Source organism: Molothrus aeneus, chromosome 2 (genome assembly GCF_037042795.1).
Source record: "Molothrus aeneus isolate 106 chromosome 2, BPBGC_Maene_1.0, whole genome shotgun sequence".
Taxonomy (NCBI): domain Eukaryota; kingdom Metazoa; phylum Chordata; class Aves; order Passeriformes; family Icteridae; genus Molothrus; species Molothrus aeneus.
Window position 1 is genome coordinate 15,688,726 of NC_089647.1, and position 19,020 is coordinate 15,707,745.

At 57.9% G+C, this 19,020-nt stretch overlaps 1 protein-coding gene across 4 annotated transcripts in view; it reads right to left on the minus strand.

Moving 5' to 3' along the window:
* Positions 1-6,595: 6,595 nt before the first annotated feature.
* Positions 6,596-19,020, minus strand: part of ARAP1 (ArfGAP with RhoGAP domain, ankyrin repeat and PH domain 1) — a 28,195-nt gene continuing 15,770 nt past the window's right edge. For 2 of the 4 annotated variants that reach the window (XM_066571972.1, XM_066571969.1), the window contains 21 exons: positions 18,525-18,699; positions 17,363-17,497; positions 17,006-17,141; positions 16,414-16,516; positions 16,131-16,326; positions 15,782-15,827; positions 15,413-15,576; positions 14,910-15,122; positions 13,836-13,941; positions 13,465-13,612; positions 13,178-13,261; positions 12,956-13,024; positions 12,669-12,786; positions 11,720-11,833; positions 11,141-11,283; positions 9,652-9,734; positions 9,146-9,196; positions 8,705-8,768; positions 8,379-8,534; positions 7,421-7,458; positions 6,596-7,240 (listed from right to left, as the gene is read on the minus strand). In XM_066571972.1, the coding sequence (XP_066428069.1) occupies positions 7,441-7,458; positions 8,379-8,534; positions 8,705-8,768; positions 9,146-9,196; positions 9,652-9,734; positions 11,141-11,283; positions 11,720-11,833; positions 12,669-12,786; positions 12,956-13,024; positions 13,178-13,261; positions 13,465-13,612; positions 13,836-13,941; positions 14,910-15,122; positions 15,413-15,576; positions 15,782-15,827; positions 16,131-16,326; positions 16,414-16,516; positions 17,006-17,141; positions 17,363-17,497; positions 18,525-18,699 (2,322 nt within the window). In that variant the 3' untranslated portion in view covers positions 6,596-7,240; positions 7,421-7,440. The remainder of the gene's footprint in view (positions 7,241-7,420; positions 7,459-8,378; positions 8,535-8,704; positions 8,769-9,145; positions 9,197-9,651; positions 9,735-11,140; positions 11,284-11,719; positions 11,834-12,668; positions 12,787-12,955; positions 13,025-13,177; positions 13,262-13,464; positions 13,613-13,835; positions 13,942-14,909; positions 15,123-15,412; positions 15,577-15,781; positions 15,828-16,130; positions 16,327-16,413; positions 16,517-17,005; positions 17,142-17,362; positions 17,498-18,524; positions 18,700-19,020) is intronic. The other 2 variants (XM_066571971.1, XM_066571970.1) reach the window with 2 other exon arrangements.

Here is a 19,020-nt window from a genome sequence, read left to right on the forward strand (position 1 = left end):
TCCCACTCAGGACACCATGCAGGTGACCTTCCCCAGTGCTGAGCCAGGAGAATGAGGTCCTCATGGACACCAAGGGGCACAGGGGGACACTCTGCCCCCACTTTCCAACCTCACTCTTCATTGCACCTCAATTTTTTCCATCTTCCCATAGTATGATGTGTCCCTGCAGAGCCCAAACTATGGGAAAATATCCCTGCAGTGCCATTCTCCAGGTGGCAGCTTCCTTACCTGGGCTATGCCAGGGGGGACATTCGGCACACAGGCAGTGGGAAACAGGGATTGAAGCAGGGCTGCAGGATCAGACCCTGGGAACTGTCAGGAGTCATAAGGATGCTTCCAGGGTACCACAGCCCAGGTACCATCCCTGTAAGTCCTCCCCCATACCAAGGACCCAGACCTGACCCCCTCCACTGATTCCTCACTCCAAAAATGCTCAAGGTTTTGGAGATCCTTATTGCCACCCCTGAGCCCTTCCCAGCCCTCCCATTGCTGCCTGTGGAAGCAGGCATGGGGGCACCAAGGCACCCAGCCCCAGGGTGGCCCAGAAGTCCCAGAAGTCCCAGAAGTCCCAAATCCCTCCTCCCCCTTGCCATCACCCAGAGGCAGGGGCCTACCCCTGATAGGAGGAGTGGAGGGGATTTTCCTTTGCACCCAACACTCCCATGCCCCCAGGGTGGGTGGCAGATGAAGTGGGAGACAGGGGACAGGGCAGGAACCAGGCAGCCTTGGTGACACAGGAAGAGCAGGAAGGAGCTCCTTGTTCTGGGGAAGAGGTGGCCCAGTGTTCTGCCTTCCAACAGCGCTGGGGCAGATGAGAAGTTTCCCTGCACCTTCAGCAGGGGTCAGGGTCAATCAGTGTCCCCTCGTCATGGCCCATGGGTGCACCCAGAAGGGGCCCCATGGAGAGAGGCTGCCTTTGGGATGGTCCTTCAGGGTCATGGAAGGGATCCATGCGAGCAATGGCCGTCATGGGAGCTCTCTAGCACATTATCCCTTCAAATCTAGCAGCATCCCCCCCAAGGGATAGCAAAAGCCTCTTCCCAAAGGTTTCCCTACCCCATGTCTCAAACCATGGCTGGTGAGAGGGAAGGGCTCAGCTCCTGCAGGTGCTGACAGCATGTCCTCTGCACTCCCCATCATGCTCCAGGGCTTCTTGGGGTGGGCAGAAGCAGTGATGAGGCTTCCAGAGGTAAAGGGGGAACTCAGTGCTCCTCTGGGGAGCAGAAGTGCCTTGAGGCATCCATCCCCGCCCAGATGGGGGCTCAGCCCTGCTCCCGACCTGCACAGGGGGTTCTGCAGGGACACCCCATTCCCACCGTGCCTCCAATGTCAGCCTCCAGTCCCCTGAGCATCCCACCAGGTGGGAACCAATCCTCGGGGTCTGGCCTCCAGGGCAGCACCTCAGGGCGGGGCTGAGGCCGATGGTGTTGGCTCGGCAGCAGCAGCATCGGGCAGCGCCAAGGCTGGTGCCCGGGGGCACGGCGGGGACACGCTGGGAGGGAGGCACATGGGGCTGGCACGCTGCTGGCCCGGCTCTGGCTGCCAGGTAGCCATGGAAACCTCCCGGCGGGATGCTGCGCCGATAAATAGCCAATTTGAAGTGATTCTCCTCAAAGAGCTTTTTTTCCCCTGTATTTATTTTTTATATATAAAGTCTCAGGGATTTTTTTAGATTTACTCTTGCTTATTTTATTGTTTTCCTTTATTTTATTATTTTTCTTTATTTTGTCATTTGTTTTGGTTTGGTTTGGGGTTTTGGGGGATTTTTTTGTTGTTTTTTTTTGTTTTATTTTTTGTTGATTTTTGTTTTGTTTTGGGTTTTTTTGTTTTTTGTTGTTGTTGCTGCTGTTATTTTTTCTTTAATATCTTTTTCCTTTGATTCAATGCCTGGCCTCCATGAACACTCAAGACAATGAGGTTTGCCATCTCCCTTGCCTTCAATAAGCCAAAGCTCATTGCTATTTCAGTGGCAGCCCACATGGAAGTGGGATGACATCATTCAGGCCATGTGCATGGAGCTGCTGCTCACCTGGGTAGGTATTTAGGTGGGATAAATACACGTGTGTGCAGCTGAGCATGTATGAGTGTGCTTGGAGGCATGGTCACGCATGGAATTGCAGATCCAGGCACGCCATGTCACTGAGAGCATACAGCATGCTCATACACACATCTGGAGTCACAGCCCAAAATGGGCTCCTTGGGAATCTCCCAGCAGGTGGAACTTGGGCAAACTGAGATTTTGGAGTCCTGGTGAACCAGACAGGTGCCATCTACTCGTGGATGGGCAGAGCTGTGCCTGCTCCTCTGCAGCTGCACCCATGTCTGATGCACCCGGGTGCAGGGCTGGGTAGGGGATGGATGCCCAGCCTGCAGGACATGTGGCACATCCATGAAACTGCCTGGAGCACTGTGGTCATCAGCCACAGGGCTCCTAAAGATTGATTCCATAGGGATTTCACTGCCTTCACCTGCAGAACCTGCTGGGGTCTTGTCTGTAGCTCAGAGAGCAGCTCTGAGCCTTTGCCTGGGGAAGGATGCCCCAGGGAGGCTCCAGAGATGCTTCAGATCCCTTCTGTGACCCTCCTACAGCCCCCAGGGACACTGAGTCCCCCCACCATCCCTGAAAAGCTCATCCCTGTTTCTCCCCACCCCTAGAAGTGTTGGAGCACCGAGGGGAGTAGGGCTGTCACCCAGGGGACACGCAGCAGCCAGGATGCTGATAACTCAGCAATTATATGTATCTGCTTGTCCCACATTGCACACATCTCCCTGGGGATCCTGGCTCCAGGGGATCCTAGCTGGGCTCTGTGCCCAGCCCTGGGCAGGGATGCATCAGGAATATCTCTGGGCTGACAACCCAGAAGCATTGCTGCTGCGATGTTAATAAAGAGATTGAAAGCTCTGTTATTTTTAAATAAATGCAAATTAACATCTACTTAATGGAGAAAGACAAACCCAGATCCTCATCTGAGCCAGTCTGTGACAGTGATGGATAAACAGCCATCAGCCAGAGCATCCTTGTTCACATGCCAGACCCACATGCTCTGGGATGCAATGGCACCACTGGCCTCTGCTGGGAAGAAGGCTGGCAGCTGGCTGTGCTCACTGGTCCCACTGGGAGGGTCCCCCTGGCAGGGAAAAGCCCAGTCTGGCTCTGATCTCTGCCACCCATCACCATCTTGCTTTAGTCATGTCTCCTTGACCCGCCCTGGCCATCCAAAGCCAAGGGCAAACATCCTTTCCTAAACACCTTCCCCATTCTCCCAAGACACCGAGCTCCCAACACCTATCACCTGCAATGTGGCATTGAGTGCCTGGCACTGCCAGCACCCCATTGGAGTTGGGAGAGGCAGATCCCCCATCCCATGGGACCCTCCTAGGCACAACCCACCTCTGCAGCCTTTCCTCCCCCCCATACCAGCCCAACATTTACCTGGCTATTTAAATTTCCTTCATTTTTCTTATTAAAGTGAGAGGGCAACTGCCAGGGGGGAAGCTGGGAGTGGACAGAGCACGGGGAGGGGAGAGAGCACTGTGAAGGATAAAAAGCTTCAAGCAAGCTGGGCCTTTTCTCTGCCCCTTCACTTTCTGCTTTTAAAACCCTCCCATGGGCTCTTCTCTCCCTTCCCCAACATCCAGAGAGCTTTTCCATCACTGGCCCAGGCTGAAAGTGGAATGGAGCAGGGGGAGGGGAGTTCCTGTGTCAGTCTGGACAGTGGTAGATTTCCTCAAATCCTTCCCCAGCCTGATCCCATTTTCTGGGTGGGTAAACTGATAGCTGAGGGGTGAGGTGAACCCCCTGGGAGCATCCTGAGTGTGTTGGCAGCCACACGCTCTGACAAAAAAAGCATAGATGGAGAAAAGGCAGGAGGCAAGGAAAAGGGGAAAATTATGGGGAAAAGGCTGGAAAAAGCCAGTGACAGTTTAATGGGGCTGTTGATGAAATAATGACTAGTTTAGAGTCTGCTGGAGTGTGGCTGCTCTGCAATAACCCAGGACCTGATAATCTGCTGAGTTCATTACTGAGGGGGGAGGGGGAGTGCAGGGGTAGGAGCCATTCAGTGGGACACAGAGCTGCTGTGGGTGTGGGATGCAGAGCAGAACCCCTGGGGACAATCTGTACTGCTGCCATGGGGTGATTGTGGCCTTATGCCAGGCTGTCCAGCCACCTCCTGGCTCCTCCTCAGGAGATGAGGACAGTGAATGTGGGGTGTCTCCAGCACAAGACACAATAGCCAGGAATGGCAGCACTCAGGGCAGGCAGCACCTCAGGAATGGCAGCATTGTCCTTGGTGGCACCGTGACCGTGACTCAAGTCTGGCATTCATCTAATCTACATGTCTGGCACACAAGGTCACTGATGCCACCGCACCAGCAGACCACGGGCAAGGACAGGGACAGTGCCAAGGGCTCCGGCACTCCAGGAACAGGCTGTGGGTCTCAGCCAGGTCCCAGCCTGTGCTCGTGGAGAAGCCAGCAGACACCCTCACACGCCCAACCCCCCCAGTGTCAGTTTATTAAGTTGTTTGTAAATGTCTCTGCAATTAATCACTTGCCGATGTGCGGTGTCACATGGCACTGCCTCCGCAGTACTATGAATAGTGAGAGCTGGAGAGAGGCCTGATCCATGCTGCTCCTGGATGGATCCACCTCTCCACAAGGCAATGCTGCACCAGCTCAGGGCACAGTGTCCTGGCCCCTCCTGTCTTGGCTGGGCTCAAGGACATTAGGGCAGGAGGTCCCCAGTGATCATCACTGCAGCCTGGCTGCCCTCAGATGGGCTCTCAGGAGCTCACTGCCCATCTCTTCCCCCAGAAAACAGTATGAAGGTGAGGGGAACCCCAAACCTCATGCTTATGGCACCCAGGGGTTCCTAGCACCACAATTGCATCCCTCCTGCCCGCTCCCAGTTTCCCTCAAGTGGGCCACCAGCAGCTCCCTATTGATCCCTTCCCCAAAAAAATGTGGTTAGAGATGAAGGGAACCCCAAATCTCATGCTCATGGGATCCAGAAGTGCCCCCAGCATCCCCCTGCTGCCCCCACACTCTGCCCCTGGTCTGTTGAGGGGTGCAGGGAGGACAGACCCAGCCTTGGCTGGAAGCTTGGCTGGTTGGGAGCTGCAGAGTCTGTTCAGCTCCTGGAGCAGGGCAAGATGAAGAGGTTGGACATCCTAGTGGTGAAAGACTGGGAAGGAGGGTAAGAGGGACAGTTGGATGGCCAGAGAGACAGGTAGGCTGCTGAAGGAGGGAGTGGATTGAGGGAATGGTGGTGGGTCAGGGGAGAGATAGAGGTGGGGAAGGAGGGAGGGAGGGATGGATGGATGGATGGATGGATGGATGGATGGATGGATGGATGGATGGATGGATGGATGGATGGATGGATGGATGGATGGATGGGTGAGTGAGTGAGTGAGTGAGTGAGTGAGTGGATATCTAACAATGTTGAGCACTAATGGTATTTCTTGGCACATCCCTGGGGTTTGGTGCCAGGCATCTGCTCCCAGCCCACAGAGTCCCGAGCACTAGAAGCCCCATGGAGCAACCTGGCACAGCAGAATGGGAGAGAGGTCCTGAAACCAGGGGTGGTGAAGGCTCTCCTGCCCTCCCCAACACCTGGGTCTTCACCCTGCCACAACAACGAGGGGCCTGAGCCACACACTGCTGTAACTGAGTTGTGTGGTGCTGTTTTCAGGGGGGCGTGGGGGACACAGGTGCCCTCCCTGTCTCCCTCTTAGTGGCTCCTGCAGCAGTGCAGGTGACACTGCCAGCCCCGCTGCCACCACCCTGCAGCCTGGCAGCGCCTGCAGGTGATTGACAGCCCTCCTGCTCCCACGCATGACTCACCCACAGCCCCTGTGGTGGCTCAGCGTGAGGAGGGGGCGGCGGGACACCCCCACCCAGGGCTGCCACAGACAACTCAGCAGGGAGTGATGCTCCCAGCCCTGCATTGCACCCAGCCCCCTGCATCCCTCCATCCCTGGGGACCAGCACCCCTGCCTCCCATCAGCCCTGCATCCCCACATCCCTGGAAACCAGGGAAAGCAGAGTCCCAGCTACCTTCTGCCACTCAGGCCGAGCTCCAGTGATGTTCCCCACCACGATGGCTGTGAGATGAAGCTCAAAAGGTTTCCATGGCAAATTCCAAGGTCACAAGCACTGGCAGGCAGCAGCAGCACACAGGATCAGCCATGGGCTATGGGGAGGAGTTCCTATGGCTGCCATGACCGCAAGAGACAGCTCCCAGCCTCTGGCTTTGAAATGCCCATTGTGTGTCACGCTGCAAGGGCTCAGGCCCTGAAACACACCTGCACACGTGTTTCTTGGCAGCTCCCACCCACTCCTGGTGATCTACAGTGGCAGTCCAGCACAGACACCAACTCTGGCACTGGCAAGGCTCAGCAGTCACAGCAGAGGATTGTTGGACTGGGGTGCCACTGCTCTGTCCCCAAAAAGGCAGCTCACTGCCTGCCTTCCCCATGGCACCCATTCTCTGGCAACCACCCAGCAGGTGCATCCAGGACTGTCCCTCTGCACTTCCAGCTCTTAGTGTCCCCCCCCTGCCCTGTTTGGCTGGCAGAGACCTGAACACTCCCACTTCGTTTCTTAAGACCTTTAATATCATCAAGAGGTGGCAGTGGGACACAGGGGCTGCTCCTGCCACCTCCATCGTGATGGATGGAGGACAGAGACCAGGGGCATCCCCTTCCAAGTGCTGGGTGAATACTGAGGCTCTTGTCATCCTGCCCTACCCAGCACAGAGGGGACCCTTCCCCAGGAGCGATGGGAGTAGGATGATGGCAACGCCTGGGGCCAGGCATGCATCCCATGAGAAAAGCTAGTGCAGCATCCCACAGGAAGGGCAGCTCCCACCTGCCTTATCACTTCAGAGAAGAAAGACTTAAAAACAGGGGATGGAAGAGGAAACGTAAATGCCCTCGACTGCAGCTCCCAGCCAGGCTCTGCTTCTCCTCCCGGAGCTGGGAAAAGAAGCGGTGGCCAAAGGCAGCTGGGGCACAGAGTCAGGGGCTGACATCCTGTGGGCTGTCTGGCAATGGCTCCCAAGCCCAGCTCTGCTGGGGTGGGGGTGGCCTTGCTGCCATCTGCCCTCCTGGCAGCCTGTGGTCCCCACAGTGGAAGGTGAGAAGGCCCAGTGGAGGCTCTGGAGGCAACAGGACCCTGGCAGGTGCCGGAGTACGGGGCTGGCACGAGACCCCGAGGGTGGCCCCACTTGGAGATGAACCTGTGGCACAAGTGGAGAGCAAAGTGTTAGCAAAGGGGACAGAGCAGGCACTTCCAACCCCTTTTCACCTTTGGGGACACATGCCATGTCCCCAAGCCAGGATGGCAATAGGACAGACAGAGCCATTGGCTCCCACTGTCATCAGATCAGGACAGGGCAGGCAGGCAGAGGGAAACTCACTGGCATGTCAGTTTTCCAGCTCAGACGTTCCGCAGAAGCTGGGGACAAAGGGCAGACAGATCACCTTTCATCCTCAGCCTCCTCCTCCTCCGTGTCTGCACATCACTGGCAGCATGGCACCCAGGGGACACAGGGAAAATGCCCAGCAAGAGAAACCATGGTCGCCCCACTGCAGTCCCAGAACCTCTTCCCATGCTGGCCTCGTGGTGGGGGACACTCACCCACTGTCCCCTGGGAACCCTGGTGTGCTGGTCCCCTGTACCAGACCACCCCACCACAAGCACACTGTGAAGCACAGCCCACAGCAAAGCCCCTGGAGCCTTCCCCACTGCCCTCTGTTATAAACCTGAGCCTGTGCAGGAGTTCCAGGGCAGCAAAGATGCTGCCCTCTGCCCTTGGGGCATCCCTGAGCACTCATTGGGTGATGCCCAACTGATGCTGGTGGGGGATTTCCCTGGCACAGCCCTGTCCCCTGGTTTATAACAGCAATGAGGGCCCAAGCCATCAGCTTGGAGGCAGTGGGATCATTTCTGTCCCACCACCAGCCTCGTGGCTGGGCAAGAGTCCAGCACCAGCACCCACATGGTTGAGGGACACTCGATGGGTGACAGCCCCCAGGCAGGACAGCTGTTGCAGACAGACAAGACAGCAGGATGGGGAGGTGATCTGTGACCAGGACAGAAAACCCAACCCTGTTAGAGGAAAAATCAGGAGCATGGCCACATCCTTTCTTTTTGCATCACATGGTTTGGGACCCCCTGGACTCCACCAGTCCCCAAAAGATCAGCTTGCCCCCCAGCTCCATCACTGGAGATGATGCAGTACATAAGGAATGGGAGCAGGAGTGGGAGCCAGGACATCCCCCACCCAGGTTTGGAGACCAGGACCCGCCCATCATGTGATGCAGGGTGGATGCAGCCCTGCACAGAGGAGCATCCAGTGCCCCCAGATCACTCACAGTTAGGGGGTCAGTAGCAAAAGCAGCCACACTGTTCCTCATCTCGCTCTCATTGCCCCGCAGCGGGATGAGGGAGATGTTACCCAACCTGGCATCCTGCTGCGGCCGCGCCACCCGCGCCCTGGGACGCTCCGAGGGCCACAGGGCACCCCCGTTCTGCAGGCAGAGGGGACAGTCAGCGACAACAGACACTCACCCACCCCAGGAGCTCTCTTCTGCCCTGGGGTGCTGGTGTTTAGGGATGCTTGGATACCCCAAAGGGTTTCTGCTGTCCCCCATGGGGTGCCCCGCTTTTACAGGGAGGGATCATCCAGCCCACTCCCTACCTGCACCTGAAGGAAGGTGGCAAACCACTCCCGCAGGTCAGCCTGGGTGTCACAGCACAGGTACCTGTGGAAACAGTGTCAGCAGCCAGAGGCAAGTAGGATGTCCCCTCTGCCCACGCCAGGGTCACCTGCCTGCTCCAGAGACCTCAGCTGCTGCTCTGCATGAGACCCCAGGGGATTGAAGGGGACAGCTGCAGGGGTTCCTCAGGGGGAACCTGTATGGGGCCAGGAGTGCTCAGCCAGGCTGTCTCCACACATCTAATGTCCCTGACAAGGTCAGGAGGGTGCCACTGCATGATCTTCAAGATCATTTCCCACCCAAATTGTTTCATGATTTCTGTGATTCCCCATCTCCCCCTGCCATGGCAAAGCCTCTAGAGAGCTGCCATGTGTCTGTCTGTCCCAGGGAGAACTTTAGTATCCCATGTCACCTTCCCTCACCATTGCTGCTTCTCGTGCTTCTCGTTTTCATAGAATACTGTAAAACCCCAGCTGGAAGAGAGGAGTGATAACATGAATCCCAACAGCCCACGCAGCTGTCCTCTGCTGGCCAAGTACCCCAGCAAACCCCTCTCATCCCTTCCATCCCCATCCCTGCAAACCCCCCACTGTCCCTGCAACTGCCCACTCCAGCCCCACAAACCCTCCCCCAGTTCTGCAAATCCCCTCAGCCGCACAAACACACCCCGGGACAGTGCCAGGAACAGGGCTCGGGAGAAAGACAGGGCAGGGACAGGGTTGGGGACAGTGCCGGGGACAGCACAGTCCCCGCTGGTTGGACCGGGCTGCAGAAGCGAGCTACAGGGCTGCTCTGACACCTGGTGGCAGGAGGCCTGGCCAGCAGGGGACGGGTCCAGCAGTCAAAACTGTCCCTGTCCTTTTCCCTGTCCCCATCTCCACTGCTATCCTCATCCTTCGGCACCACAGGCCAGCCCTTTGCTGCTCACCACGTTGGGGGTCGAAGCTTCTTTTTAACGCCCAGGTAGACCTTCAGGTTTCGGACAGGCCACTCCTTCTCTGGCTTGTGACTCTGGGGGAACAGGGCACCAGCACAGTGTTGGTGGCTGCCAGACCTATCCCCACCCACCACAGTCCCCACCGGTGCTGGGATGGGGTCCACCCCCAGCAGGGAGGAAAAGCTACAGTGATGCGGTGACAGGGAGGAGGGTGAAGCCCAGCATGGAGCAGAGCATGTGTCTGCCACCCATGGCAAGGGCCACAGGTAGCAGGAAAGGGACACAGGTGGCCTGTCCCCTCCAGCCAGTGCCAGTTGCCTTCTGAGCTGGAACCAGCACTTGCATATTGTGACAGGGTGTCAATGAGAGTCTGGCAATAGACACTTCCCATGGGATCCCACCTCATACCCCTCCTCAGCATCATGGCCACAGCCATGGCAGTGGTGGATCTGGACCCACTCTGCCCAGAGCACATTCCTAAGTGTCCCACTGCCATCATGGCACAGCATGAAGACCCTTCCAGTGCTGGCTGTGCCTTGCCATGACCCAGAAGCAGGTACCACACTGGGGACCCTCCATCCATGTTCACATGCAAGCAGTGTTGACTTACAAGAGCCCGATCCAATGCCTGCGGGATGGGGAAGCAGCTCAGCCCATCCCTATCCTCTCTGGTCCCTTCCCCAGACCCAGCTCTGGCTGCCTGGAGTGAAGGACAGCGGGACCCACAAGCCAGAAGGGCTCAATGGGGAGAGCTGGTAGCACCAGGGACAGTTCCAGTGATTGGCACATGTGTGCTGCAGGATTGGATTTGGGACTGACCCTGGACTGGATCTGAGGTCAACCCTGGGCAGACTTGTAAGGGCAGAGGGCATGGGAGCCCCTGCACCCAGCTGAGCCCCCTGCTCCCCTCCCTACTCACGCTCTCCAAGGGGGGGCTCCGCTGCCTCAGGCTCTGTTCAACAGAGGAGAAGGGTTAACAGAGGTGGGGGACCCCTCCCTGCAGCCCCCCTGTGCCCACGGGAGGGCATAGGAATGAAGTGGTAATGGAGTGGTAATGGAGTGTCACATCAGGGCAACCAGGAACTGGGGGCACAGAGGGGCTGTCACTGCACAGCCAGTATGCCAGCATGTCCCCCCTCAGCCCTGGCACTGACCAGGAGCTCCAGGATCTGCTCCAGGTCTGGGTGACAGCACTTCAGGGGCCAGCTCTGGTACTGCCCACACTGCCCTTGGCTGCTTGAGCTGCCTGTGCCATGGCAACCCCATTGCAGCCTGCACTGCCTGAGCAATGTCAGCCCACATGAGTCCCCTGTCCTCAGGGAATCCCCACAAAGTCACAGTGCAGCAGGACAGGGCAGGGCAGGGTGGGGAAGGGCCAGGGAAGGGAAAGGCAAGGGAAGGAGAAGGGGAAAGAGAAGAGGAAGAAGGGGAAGGGGAAGGGGAAGGAGGAGGAGGAGGAGGAGGAGGAGGCAGGGCTCACCCGCACTTCTTTGTAGAGGCGCAGCCAGGAGTGGTTGAGGATGAAGTAGCGATCATGGAAGCCAGTGCTCAGCCCAAGCCCCAGCAGGTTCCTCTCCTCCCGGAATTTCATCATGCCATGCTTGCAGTCACCCACTCTGCTGGCTGGAGGCACATGCCTGAGCGGCTCCAGTCTCCCAGGGGTGACAGGTCCCCCAAGGAGGGCACAGCCAGACCCTCGCCCCCTGTAACAGCAGCCCTCCAGCTGCTGTAGAGTCCTGGCATTGCCCCTCAACTCCTGGGCCAGGCAGGGGAGGCAGGACCAGCTTCCCTACTCCTCTGGCACAGCATTTGGCCATGACACCATATCAGGGCACTCCAAGTCACATGCTAACTGAGCTGGTGCCTACTTGGATCTCATACCATCCTCTTCCCCATTCCCAACCCCTTCTCCATCCTCTCCCCTCCACTCTGCATCCCCATCAGTGTTCAATCCTCATCCCATCCCATCCCATCCCATCCCATCCCATCCCATCCCATCCCATCCCATCCCATCCCATCCGCTTCCTTCTCTCCCTGCCCAGACCATGGCTCCTCTCACCAAGGTAGATGAGCATGTTCTCCATGGACATCTGCTTCTTCACCACCAGGTAACTCTCTGTGCCCAGGCAGTGCAAGATGGGCAGGACTTTCTCCGAGTAATGCAAGGGCCGCTCTGTAAGTCAGGGGACAGTCAGGTCTCAGGAAGTGCACCCAGGGCCAGCTCCCATCCAGAGAGTGTCACACTTGTATCCTGAGGATCTGACATGGCCTTGCCACTAAACTATGTCCCCAAGTGCCACACTCACAGGTCTTGTCAATTTCTCCAAGGACATTCCACCACTGCCCTGGGCAGCCTGTGCCAGGGCTGGACAACTCTTTAGTTGAAGGAATTTTCTCAAATATCCAGCCTCAACTCCCCTGGCATAACTTGAGGCCATTTCCTCTTGTCACTTGTTACCTAGAAAAGACTGACCCCCACCCACTGGCAGAAGGAGCTCAAGGCACCAGCAGACAGGACCAGGCTCTCATCCTGTTTCTGTTGATCTCTCCCTTGCTGCTGTCTATGGCCAGCATAAGGCTGCTCACTTTGGTGGCCAGAGAAGCTGGACACCTACCCCCATCAAAGCTTCAAAGGCACTTGAACTCCTAAGGATCCTGACAGATACCCTGGCCTAAACTTCAGCCCATCTGCAGTTCTCAGCCATGTGCAAGCTGTATGAGGTAAGCAACTGTCCTCCCCTGAGCACCTGGAGCCCATCCCAGATTGCTCCATGGTGCAATCACAAGGGGAGATTTTTCATACCCATCCCTATATCCATTCCCATCTCCATCTGCATCTCTATCTCCATACCCATCCTTACTCCATCTGCACCACCATGTCCATCATCTTTTCCATCCTCATCCCCACTTGATCCCCATCTGCATCCCCATCTCCACCTCTAACATCATCCCCACCTCCATCTCCATCTCTCTACTCCTCATCACCACCCTCATGCCCCTGCACCAACCTGCCTCTTCCCTCTCATTCACTTCGAAGCAGCTCCAGTAGTCCTTCTCCTTCATGACAATTTTCCGCCGGTCCAGGATCTCAAAGGTGAGCTCCTCAGCCGTCATCGTGGCTGGGATCTGAGAGGGAGGGGCAAGTCTCCATCAGTCAGTGCCCAGGGCCCTTCCATCCCCACACCACAGACATCCAGCTCAGTGTGAGTCCCCGTGCCACCACAGAGGCTTGGGCATACAACAAGGGGACCCCTGTCCCCTCTTCACCCTCTGCACCCTCTGCCCCACCACTCACCTTGACATGCTGCTCTGTCTCTGTCTTCTTCTCCTCCAGGTAGACAGTACAGATGAAGTCCCCAGCTTGCTGGAGGACAACAGTAAAGAGTTTCAACCTGCAGCTTCCCATGTGTGAGTGAAATCCCCCCCACCAGTGTGGGCATCCGTTGCCCAGGGCATGTCCATGCTACAGTAGACACTGAGGGCCTCAGGAGAAGACGTCCCCATGTCCAGGACCCACCTGTGTTCCGCTGGATGATGCCTCCCGCATCTTCATGATGGCTGTGATTTCATCCTGCTGCTTCTTCATCTCTTGGTCATTGACCTGGCAGGGAAGAGAAGCCATCAGGGCTGACCAGACCATTCTGGCTCCAGGCTTCTGTTTTCCAAGGTTTGAAAAGACATGTTCCTCTCTCCCCTTGTCTCCAAAGCAAGATGTCTACAGACAGAGCAGACCTGACTTCCTTTTCCTTCCACCTCTCCATTCCCTGTGAATGCCCACACACTGGGACCCAGGGGTGAACCTACGTTAAAGATCTCCACGTAGTGACTGATGAGGTCCTCCACCACTCGTCCTGCCTTGTAGTCCTTCCCATCCGTCTGGAAGAGTGTGGGCCCAAAGACAATGGCCAGGTTGTGTGTGTTCATCTGGTTCTCCCCAGAGAAGCACTGGACCCTGTGAGAAACTCTGTCAGGATTCCTGCCCCAGAGCCCTCCCCGGACCCCTCTCTTCAACCCCCCTGCAGGACACAATGCTTGGCATCAGGCACAGCTTGGCCCCAAACTCCTCTCCTTTCCTTGCTGGGGACATGAGCGAAAGAACAAGGGCTCTCCCACACCCCAGAGCCACCAAGGACCCCACAGTGGAGAGGCTGATGCCCAGGGGGTCGATGCCATACCGGAAGAGGTGATTGATGAGCGCCTTCAGCGTGGCCCGGTTCACTGGAGGGAGGGCAGCCAAGAGCTGCCGGTACTCGCCAACCTTTGCCTCCTCATCCTCCAGAGCTGCCAGAGGGAGAGAATGAACATGGAGGAGCAAAAAGTGCAGATTAGGGCTCAGGGCCACACCATCCCCCCTCTACGCACTTCACTTCCCTTCTCCTGTCCCAACGTGGGGATGAAGCATCCCAAATCCATGAGGCCAGAGAACATCCCAGGTCTGCAGAGCCAGAGCATGCCAGAGCTGAAGCATCCCAGAATTATGGGACCAGAATAACTCAGCATCATGGGGCTGGAGCACCCCAGCATCATGGAGCCACTGCACTCCAGTTCCATGTGGCCAGACTGTCCCAACTCCATGGGGCTGGAGCACCCTAGCTGAATGGGGAAGGAGCATCTCAGCTCCATGGGGCTGGAACCTGCCAGTTCCAAGGTGCCAGAGCATCTTAGGCCTGGAGAATCCCAGGTCCATGGGGTGATAGCACACCTGCTTTATGGGGCTGAATCGTCCCAGACCTGTGAGGCCAGGGCACCCCAGCTCCATGCGACTACAGCATCCCAGCTCTGCAGGGCTAGATGACCCCAGATTCAGGGGAACAGAGCATCCCAGCATAATGGGACTGGAGCATCCCAGCACCATGGGGCCAGAGCATCCCAGCTCCACAGAGCTGGAGCATCACAAGGCTGGAGCATCCCGGCTCTCTGAAGCCAGAGCATCCCAGCTCCATGGCACCACAGCTTGTGTCCGTTTTTCTGCTGGGTGCATCTATCCCAAGTGTCCAGTGAGCAGATCCAGAAGGGAAGAGGGATCTGGCTGTCTCCCCTGGCTCAGCCCTGCCTTTGCCAGAGCATGAGTCTGTACAGGGGCAACATGAACACACTCCACTCCCCACCCACCACTTGAGACCCCAGCACAGGTGAACACGTGGAGCCCAGACATGCTTCTCCAACCCATGAAGGGGACAAATTGGCTGCACAGAACTGGGTGGCCCACACCCCTCCTCTGCCACCCCCAAGCAGCCCCCAGGGCTCACCTGTTGCCCACAGCCAGTTTGGGGCCCACCGCCGAGTGAAGAGCCCATCCCCAAGGTCACGGAAGAAGCGTTTGAGGGTGTTGGCAACATCATCCACGTGGTGCTCTCCCTCCTTCAGGCGGACACAGCGCGCATCCCGCTGCAGCACCTCTAGGAGGCTGGTGGTCTTGGAGTTCTGCCCGCTCTTGCGGTAGATTCCCTCAGATGTCAGCCCTGTGATGGAGCCAGTGGGAATGAGACCCCCTCTGCAGGAGACAGACCCCACTCCCGGCCCACCATCAAACACTGCCGGGTGCCACAGAGTATCCCATCCTGCAGGTGCTCCAGTGACTGGAGACAAAGCCCTGCTAGAGATGGAGCCCTCCCACAGAGCTGGATGTTCAGGGAGGGAGGGAACCATGCATCACAAGCATGTAGGGTTCTCAGCCTGCCACACCACACCAGTGGGGTGACCTGAATGCCATGCTCTGGTCCCTGCCCGCATGCCAGGCCTTGATCCATACCACACTGAGTGATGTAGTCGATGCAGCGGTCCACCAGCAGTGGGACATCCGACTCCGTCAGCTGCTGCTCCGACAAGGTGTCTCCCGAGCTGCTCGCAGCCTTCTGGATGGCATGGACCCAGCCCAGGAAATCTAGCTTCCGCTCCCCTTGGATGTACAGTGTCCTGCCAGCATGCCTAGGCTCAGCAGGGGGCTCCCCCCACACCCCACTGCACATCTGCAACCCCCAGGAAGGCTGGCCCTGAGGGCCTGCAGGTGAGCACAACTCAGTTTTGGGGGTCCATAGTCATGGCAGGAAGGGTAAAGACACTCCAGAACAAGGAGGGGTATTTGGCTGGGGGGAGGGGGGCTTTTCCCCCACCTTCTTACCTCCGCCTCTCCACCAGCACCAGAACCTCATGGTCCCCCTGGATGGCTGGAAAGGAAGGCAGGGAGCCCATCACCTACAGGAACATGGGGTGCCACAGCTCCCCTAGACCCACAGGTTTGGCTCCAGTCCAAATGGGACAAGCAGAGATGGGGAAGAGGATGGAGAGGGGGGAGAGGACGGAGAGGAAAAAGAGCAGCTGCATTCCCTCTCTTTCAAGGGACTCTGAGCTCCACAGGAGCAATATCCACCAGCCTCCCACCAAAAGCTAGGAGTACCCTAGAGCAGGATTTGGGGGACATGCCCTGCCCCCAGCCAGGGGGGTCCTGCCAGCAGGGCTGGGGTACTCACAGAGCTCCTGCAGCTTGCGCAGCTGGAGAGGCTCCTGCCGACGGCCATCCTCAGAGCAGACGTGGAGAGTGGAGCCAACCAGGGCAAACCAGCCCTCCTGGGCACGCTCCAGGGTGAGACCCCCTTTGTAATGCAGACGGCCAAGCCGCTCAAAGTCTAGTGCCAGCAGCTCCTCGGCACAGGGGTGGACAAAGGACTGAGCCAGAGAGGAGAGGAATCCATCAGCACCACTGTGTCCAGTTGCCACCAGCACCCAGGGCCACCCCAGGCCCCTGCATCCCACCTTGGCAATAGACTTGAGCCATTCTCGAGCAGAGGCAGGGTTCTCCAGCCCAAAGAGGTAGAGTCGATCTGCCTCAGTGTACACCTCAAACGTGCTCTCGATCCTTCAGGAGAGAGGAAAAGCAGAGCCTGGGTACCCACAGGGGTGGGATAGAGCTGGGTGGGCGATAGGGGTGTTCCAGGGGTGGGAGCATCCTGCTGCATGGCTGCTGATGGCTCTGACAATGGCTGATCTAACGTGGGATCCCCCCACTATGGCCTGGGCAGTCCAGCATCCCTGTGCTGCCAGACACATTCCAACAGAAGACATAGGGACTGCACAGGGGCCACAAAATGGTTACAAAGGAGTTGGACTGGGGTTCCAAAGGGATTACAAAGCAGCTGCAAAAGGGTTACAAAAGTATTGGAAAGATGCTCCAAAGGGGCTGCAAACTATTTACACAGAATCCTTGCAAAGCCATCGGTTCAGGGGCCACTGGTGGGGTTGGGGACTGCAGCCCCCTGGTGACACCTGTCATGGGGGCCACTGCAGCTGTGCCAGGCCATGCAGGAACAGAGGGGCTGTTGGGGTGCTCCAGGGAGTGCAGCCTTACCCATGGGCATGGAGTGGGTTGTTCACCAGGCAGACAATTTCCTCCACCCTGATCTCGCCATTGGGCACAGTGTTACGGTCGTTCTCGTAGTAGCTGAGCACGCCATCCTGCAGCGTGCACCACCGCCTGCTGAACTCTGCACAACACAGGAGAGCTCTGAGCAGCCTCCCTGAGCTCTGGCCCACCCCATGGCACCCACCAAATCAGCCTGAGCACCGCTGGGGGCCCATCTGATGTGACCATCCATCAAACCAGGCTACCAAGTAGTGCTGCACCTCCCCACCACCTTTTCAATGCCTGAGAGAACAGGGGAGGGTGCAACCTCCCGGCTCCCTTTTCCCTGCCTCACACATGTACCTTCTAGGCCTTTGCGCTCACTGATGGGCTTGACCATGGAGGGGGTCTTGTAGAGGAAGCCATTGTGGGTGATGGAGGGCAGGTGTACAGAGTAGGGCTTCTCCTCACTGCACACCATCTCCAGGCGTGGCGGCTCTGCAAGCAGCGAGATCAGTCTGTCATGGGGAGCTGCCCTCCTCCCCCAGCCCCACAAGACAGCTGGGTTTGCCCCATCTCAGCACAAGGAGCATCTCACAGGCTGCACCCCGAGCTCCCACCACAGCACAGCTGGGGTGCAAGGAACAGCGCTGGTATCCAAATCCAGGGCTGCCTGGAGTCATTCCACATCCTGAGTCCTCCCCAAAGCCGCTCCCTAAGCATTGAGCTGGGACTGGATGGGAACAATGTGAGCCCAAGCTCTGGATTTCTCTGGCTCTGGGGTGGCCTGGGAGGCCTCACAGCTCTCCCAGACACCTTTAGTGCTGACGCATCAGGAAGAGCGGGGCCAGCCCCAGACCTGGGCAAATTCCAACTTCCGCAGGAACGCAGGACAGACTTGGCTGCCGACGCGAGGAGGGAGGTGACAGCTCTGGCAGGTGCTGGTCAGCCCCCCACACCTCTGCTCCACCTACCCAAGTGTTCCTGCCCACTTGCCCAACAACTGTATTAGGGTGCAGATCCATGGGAGCTGTCAGCCCTCCTGGAGTCAAGTTCAGGGGCCGGGGTGCACAGCCAGCAGAATGGGACTGGTCATTAGGGGGTCAGCCCTCCTGCCCTAGGGACATGTTGGAGGGGGGGCTGCCCATCTGACAGAGGAATGTCCCTTGCCTGGAATGCCCACAGCATGCCAGGATGGTGTGGGAATACTCTCTCCTAGCCCTTCTGGTACCTGGAACGCCAGCCTGCCATCACCAGCTGGGCTCCAGACCCGTGTTCCCAGCTGGGATTGAGTCCCCAGGGGTGCAGGGGTTCCCCAAAGCCTCTCTTCCCTCTCACAGGGTACACAGACCCTCGACAGTGCCAGCAGATGGAGAGCCTCCCGCCAGGAAGCTGCTGGGCAGGACACAGAGCTGGGACCAGCTCAAAGCACAGCTGTGTCCCCAAGAACAGCCCAGCAGCAACTCCAGGAATGTTGTCAGTGGGTGTGAGCTCATGGTGGAGCTTCAAGGGGGTCAGCCCTTACCTGAGGTTTTGTTGTGCAGCAGGAACTCCATCTGCAGCCGCTGCCCACTCCGCTCAGCCAGGGCCAGGGGCGTTGGGCACTGGGGGTCCCCGGTGTCACAGGTCACCGATGCCCCACAGAAGAGCAGAGCCTGCGTCTCTGCCAGGTCACTGGTGGTGACGGCCGCACACAGAGCCTGCAGCAGAGCCAGGAGGCCCGTGGTGAAGCTGATGGCTCCCACCGAGGAGGAGGAGGAGGAGGACGAGACCCCCGGCAAAAGGAGCCGGGAGAGTTCAGTGAGCTGCCGGACCCCCGGCCGCCTCCCGGCCGCCTCCCCGCCGCCTGGTCAGAACAAAGGAGGCTCAAACTGGGAGAAAAAGTTTGGAGCCGGCAGCGAATCCCTCCCTTAAGGAGCCGGGGTGAAGTCATACGGCAGCGGGGCGGGCCGGCCAAGGCAGAGTAGGAAAACAAACAAGCCCACATGCGAATTCCCTCCGCTGACTGGGCCCCCCATGTA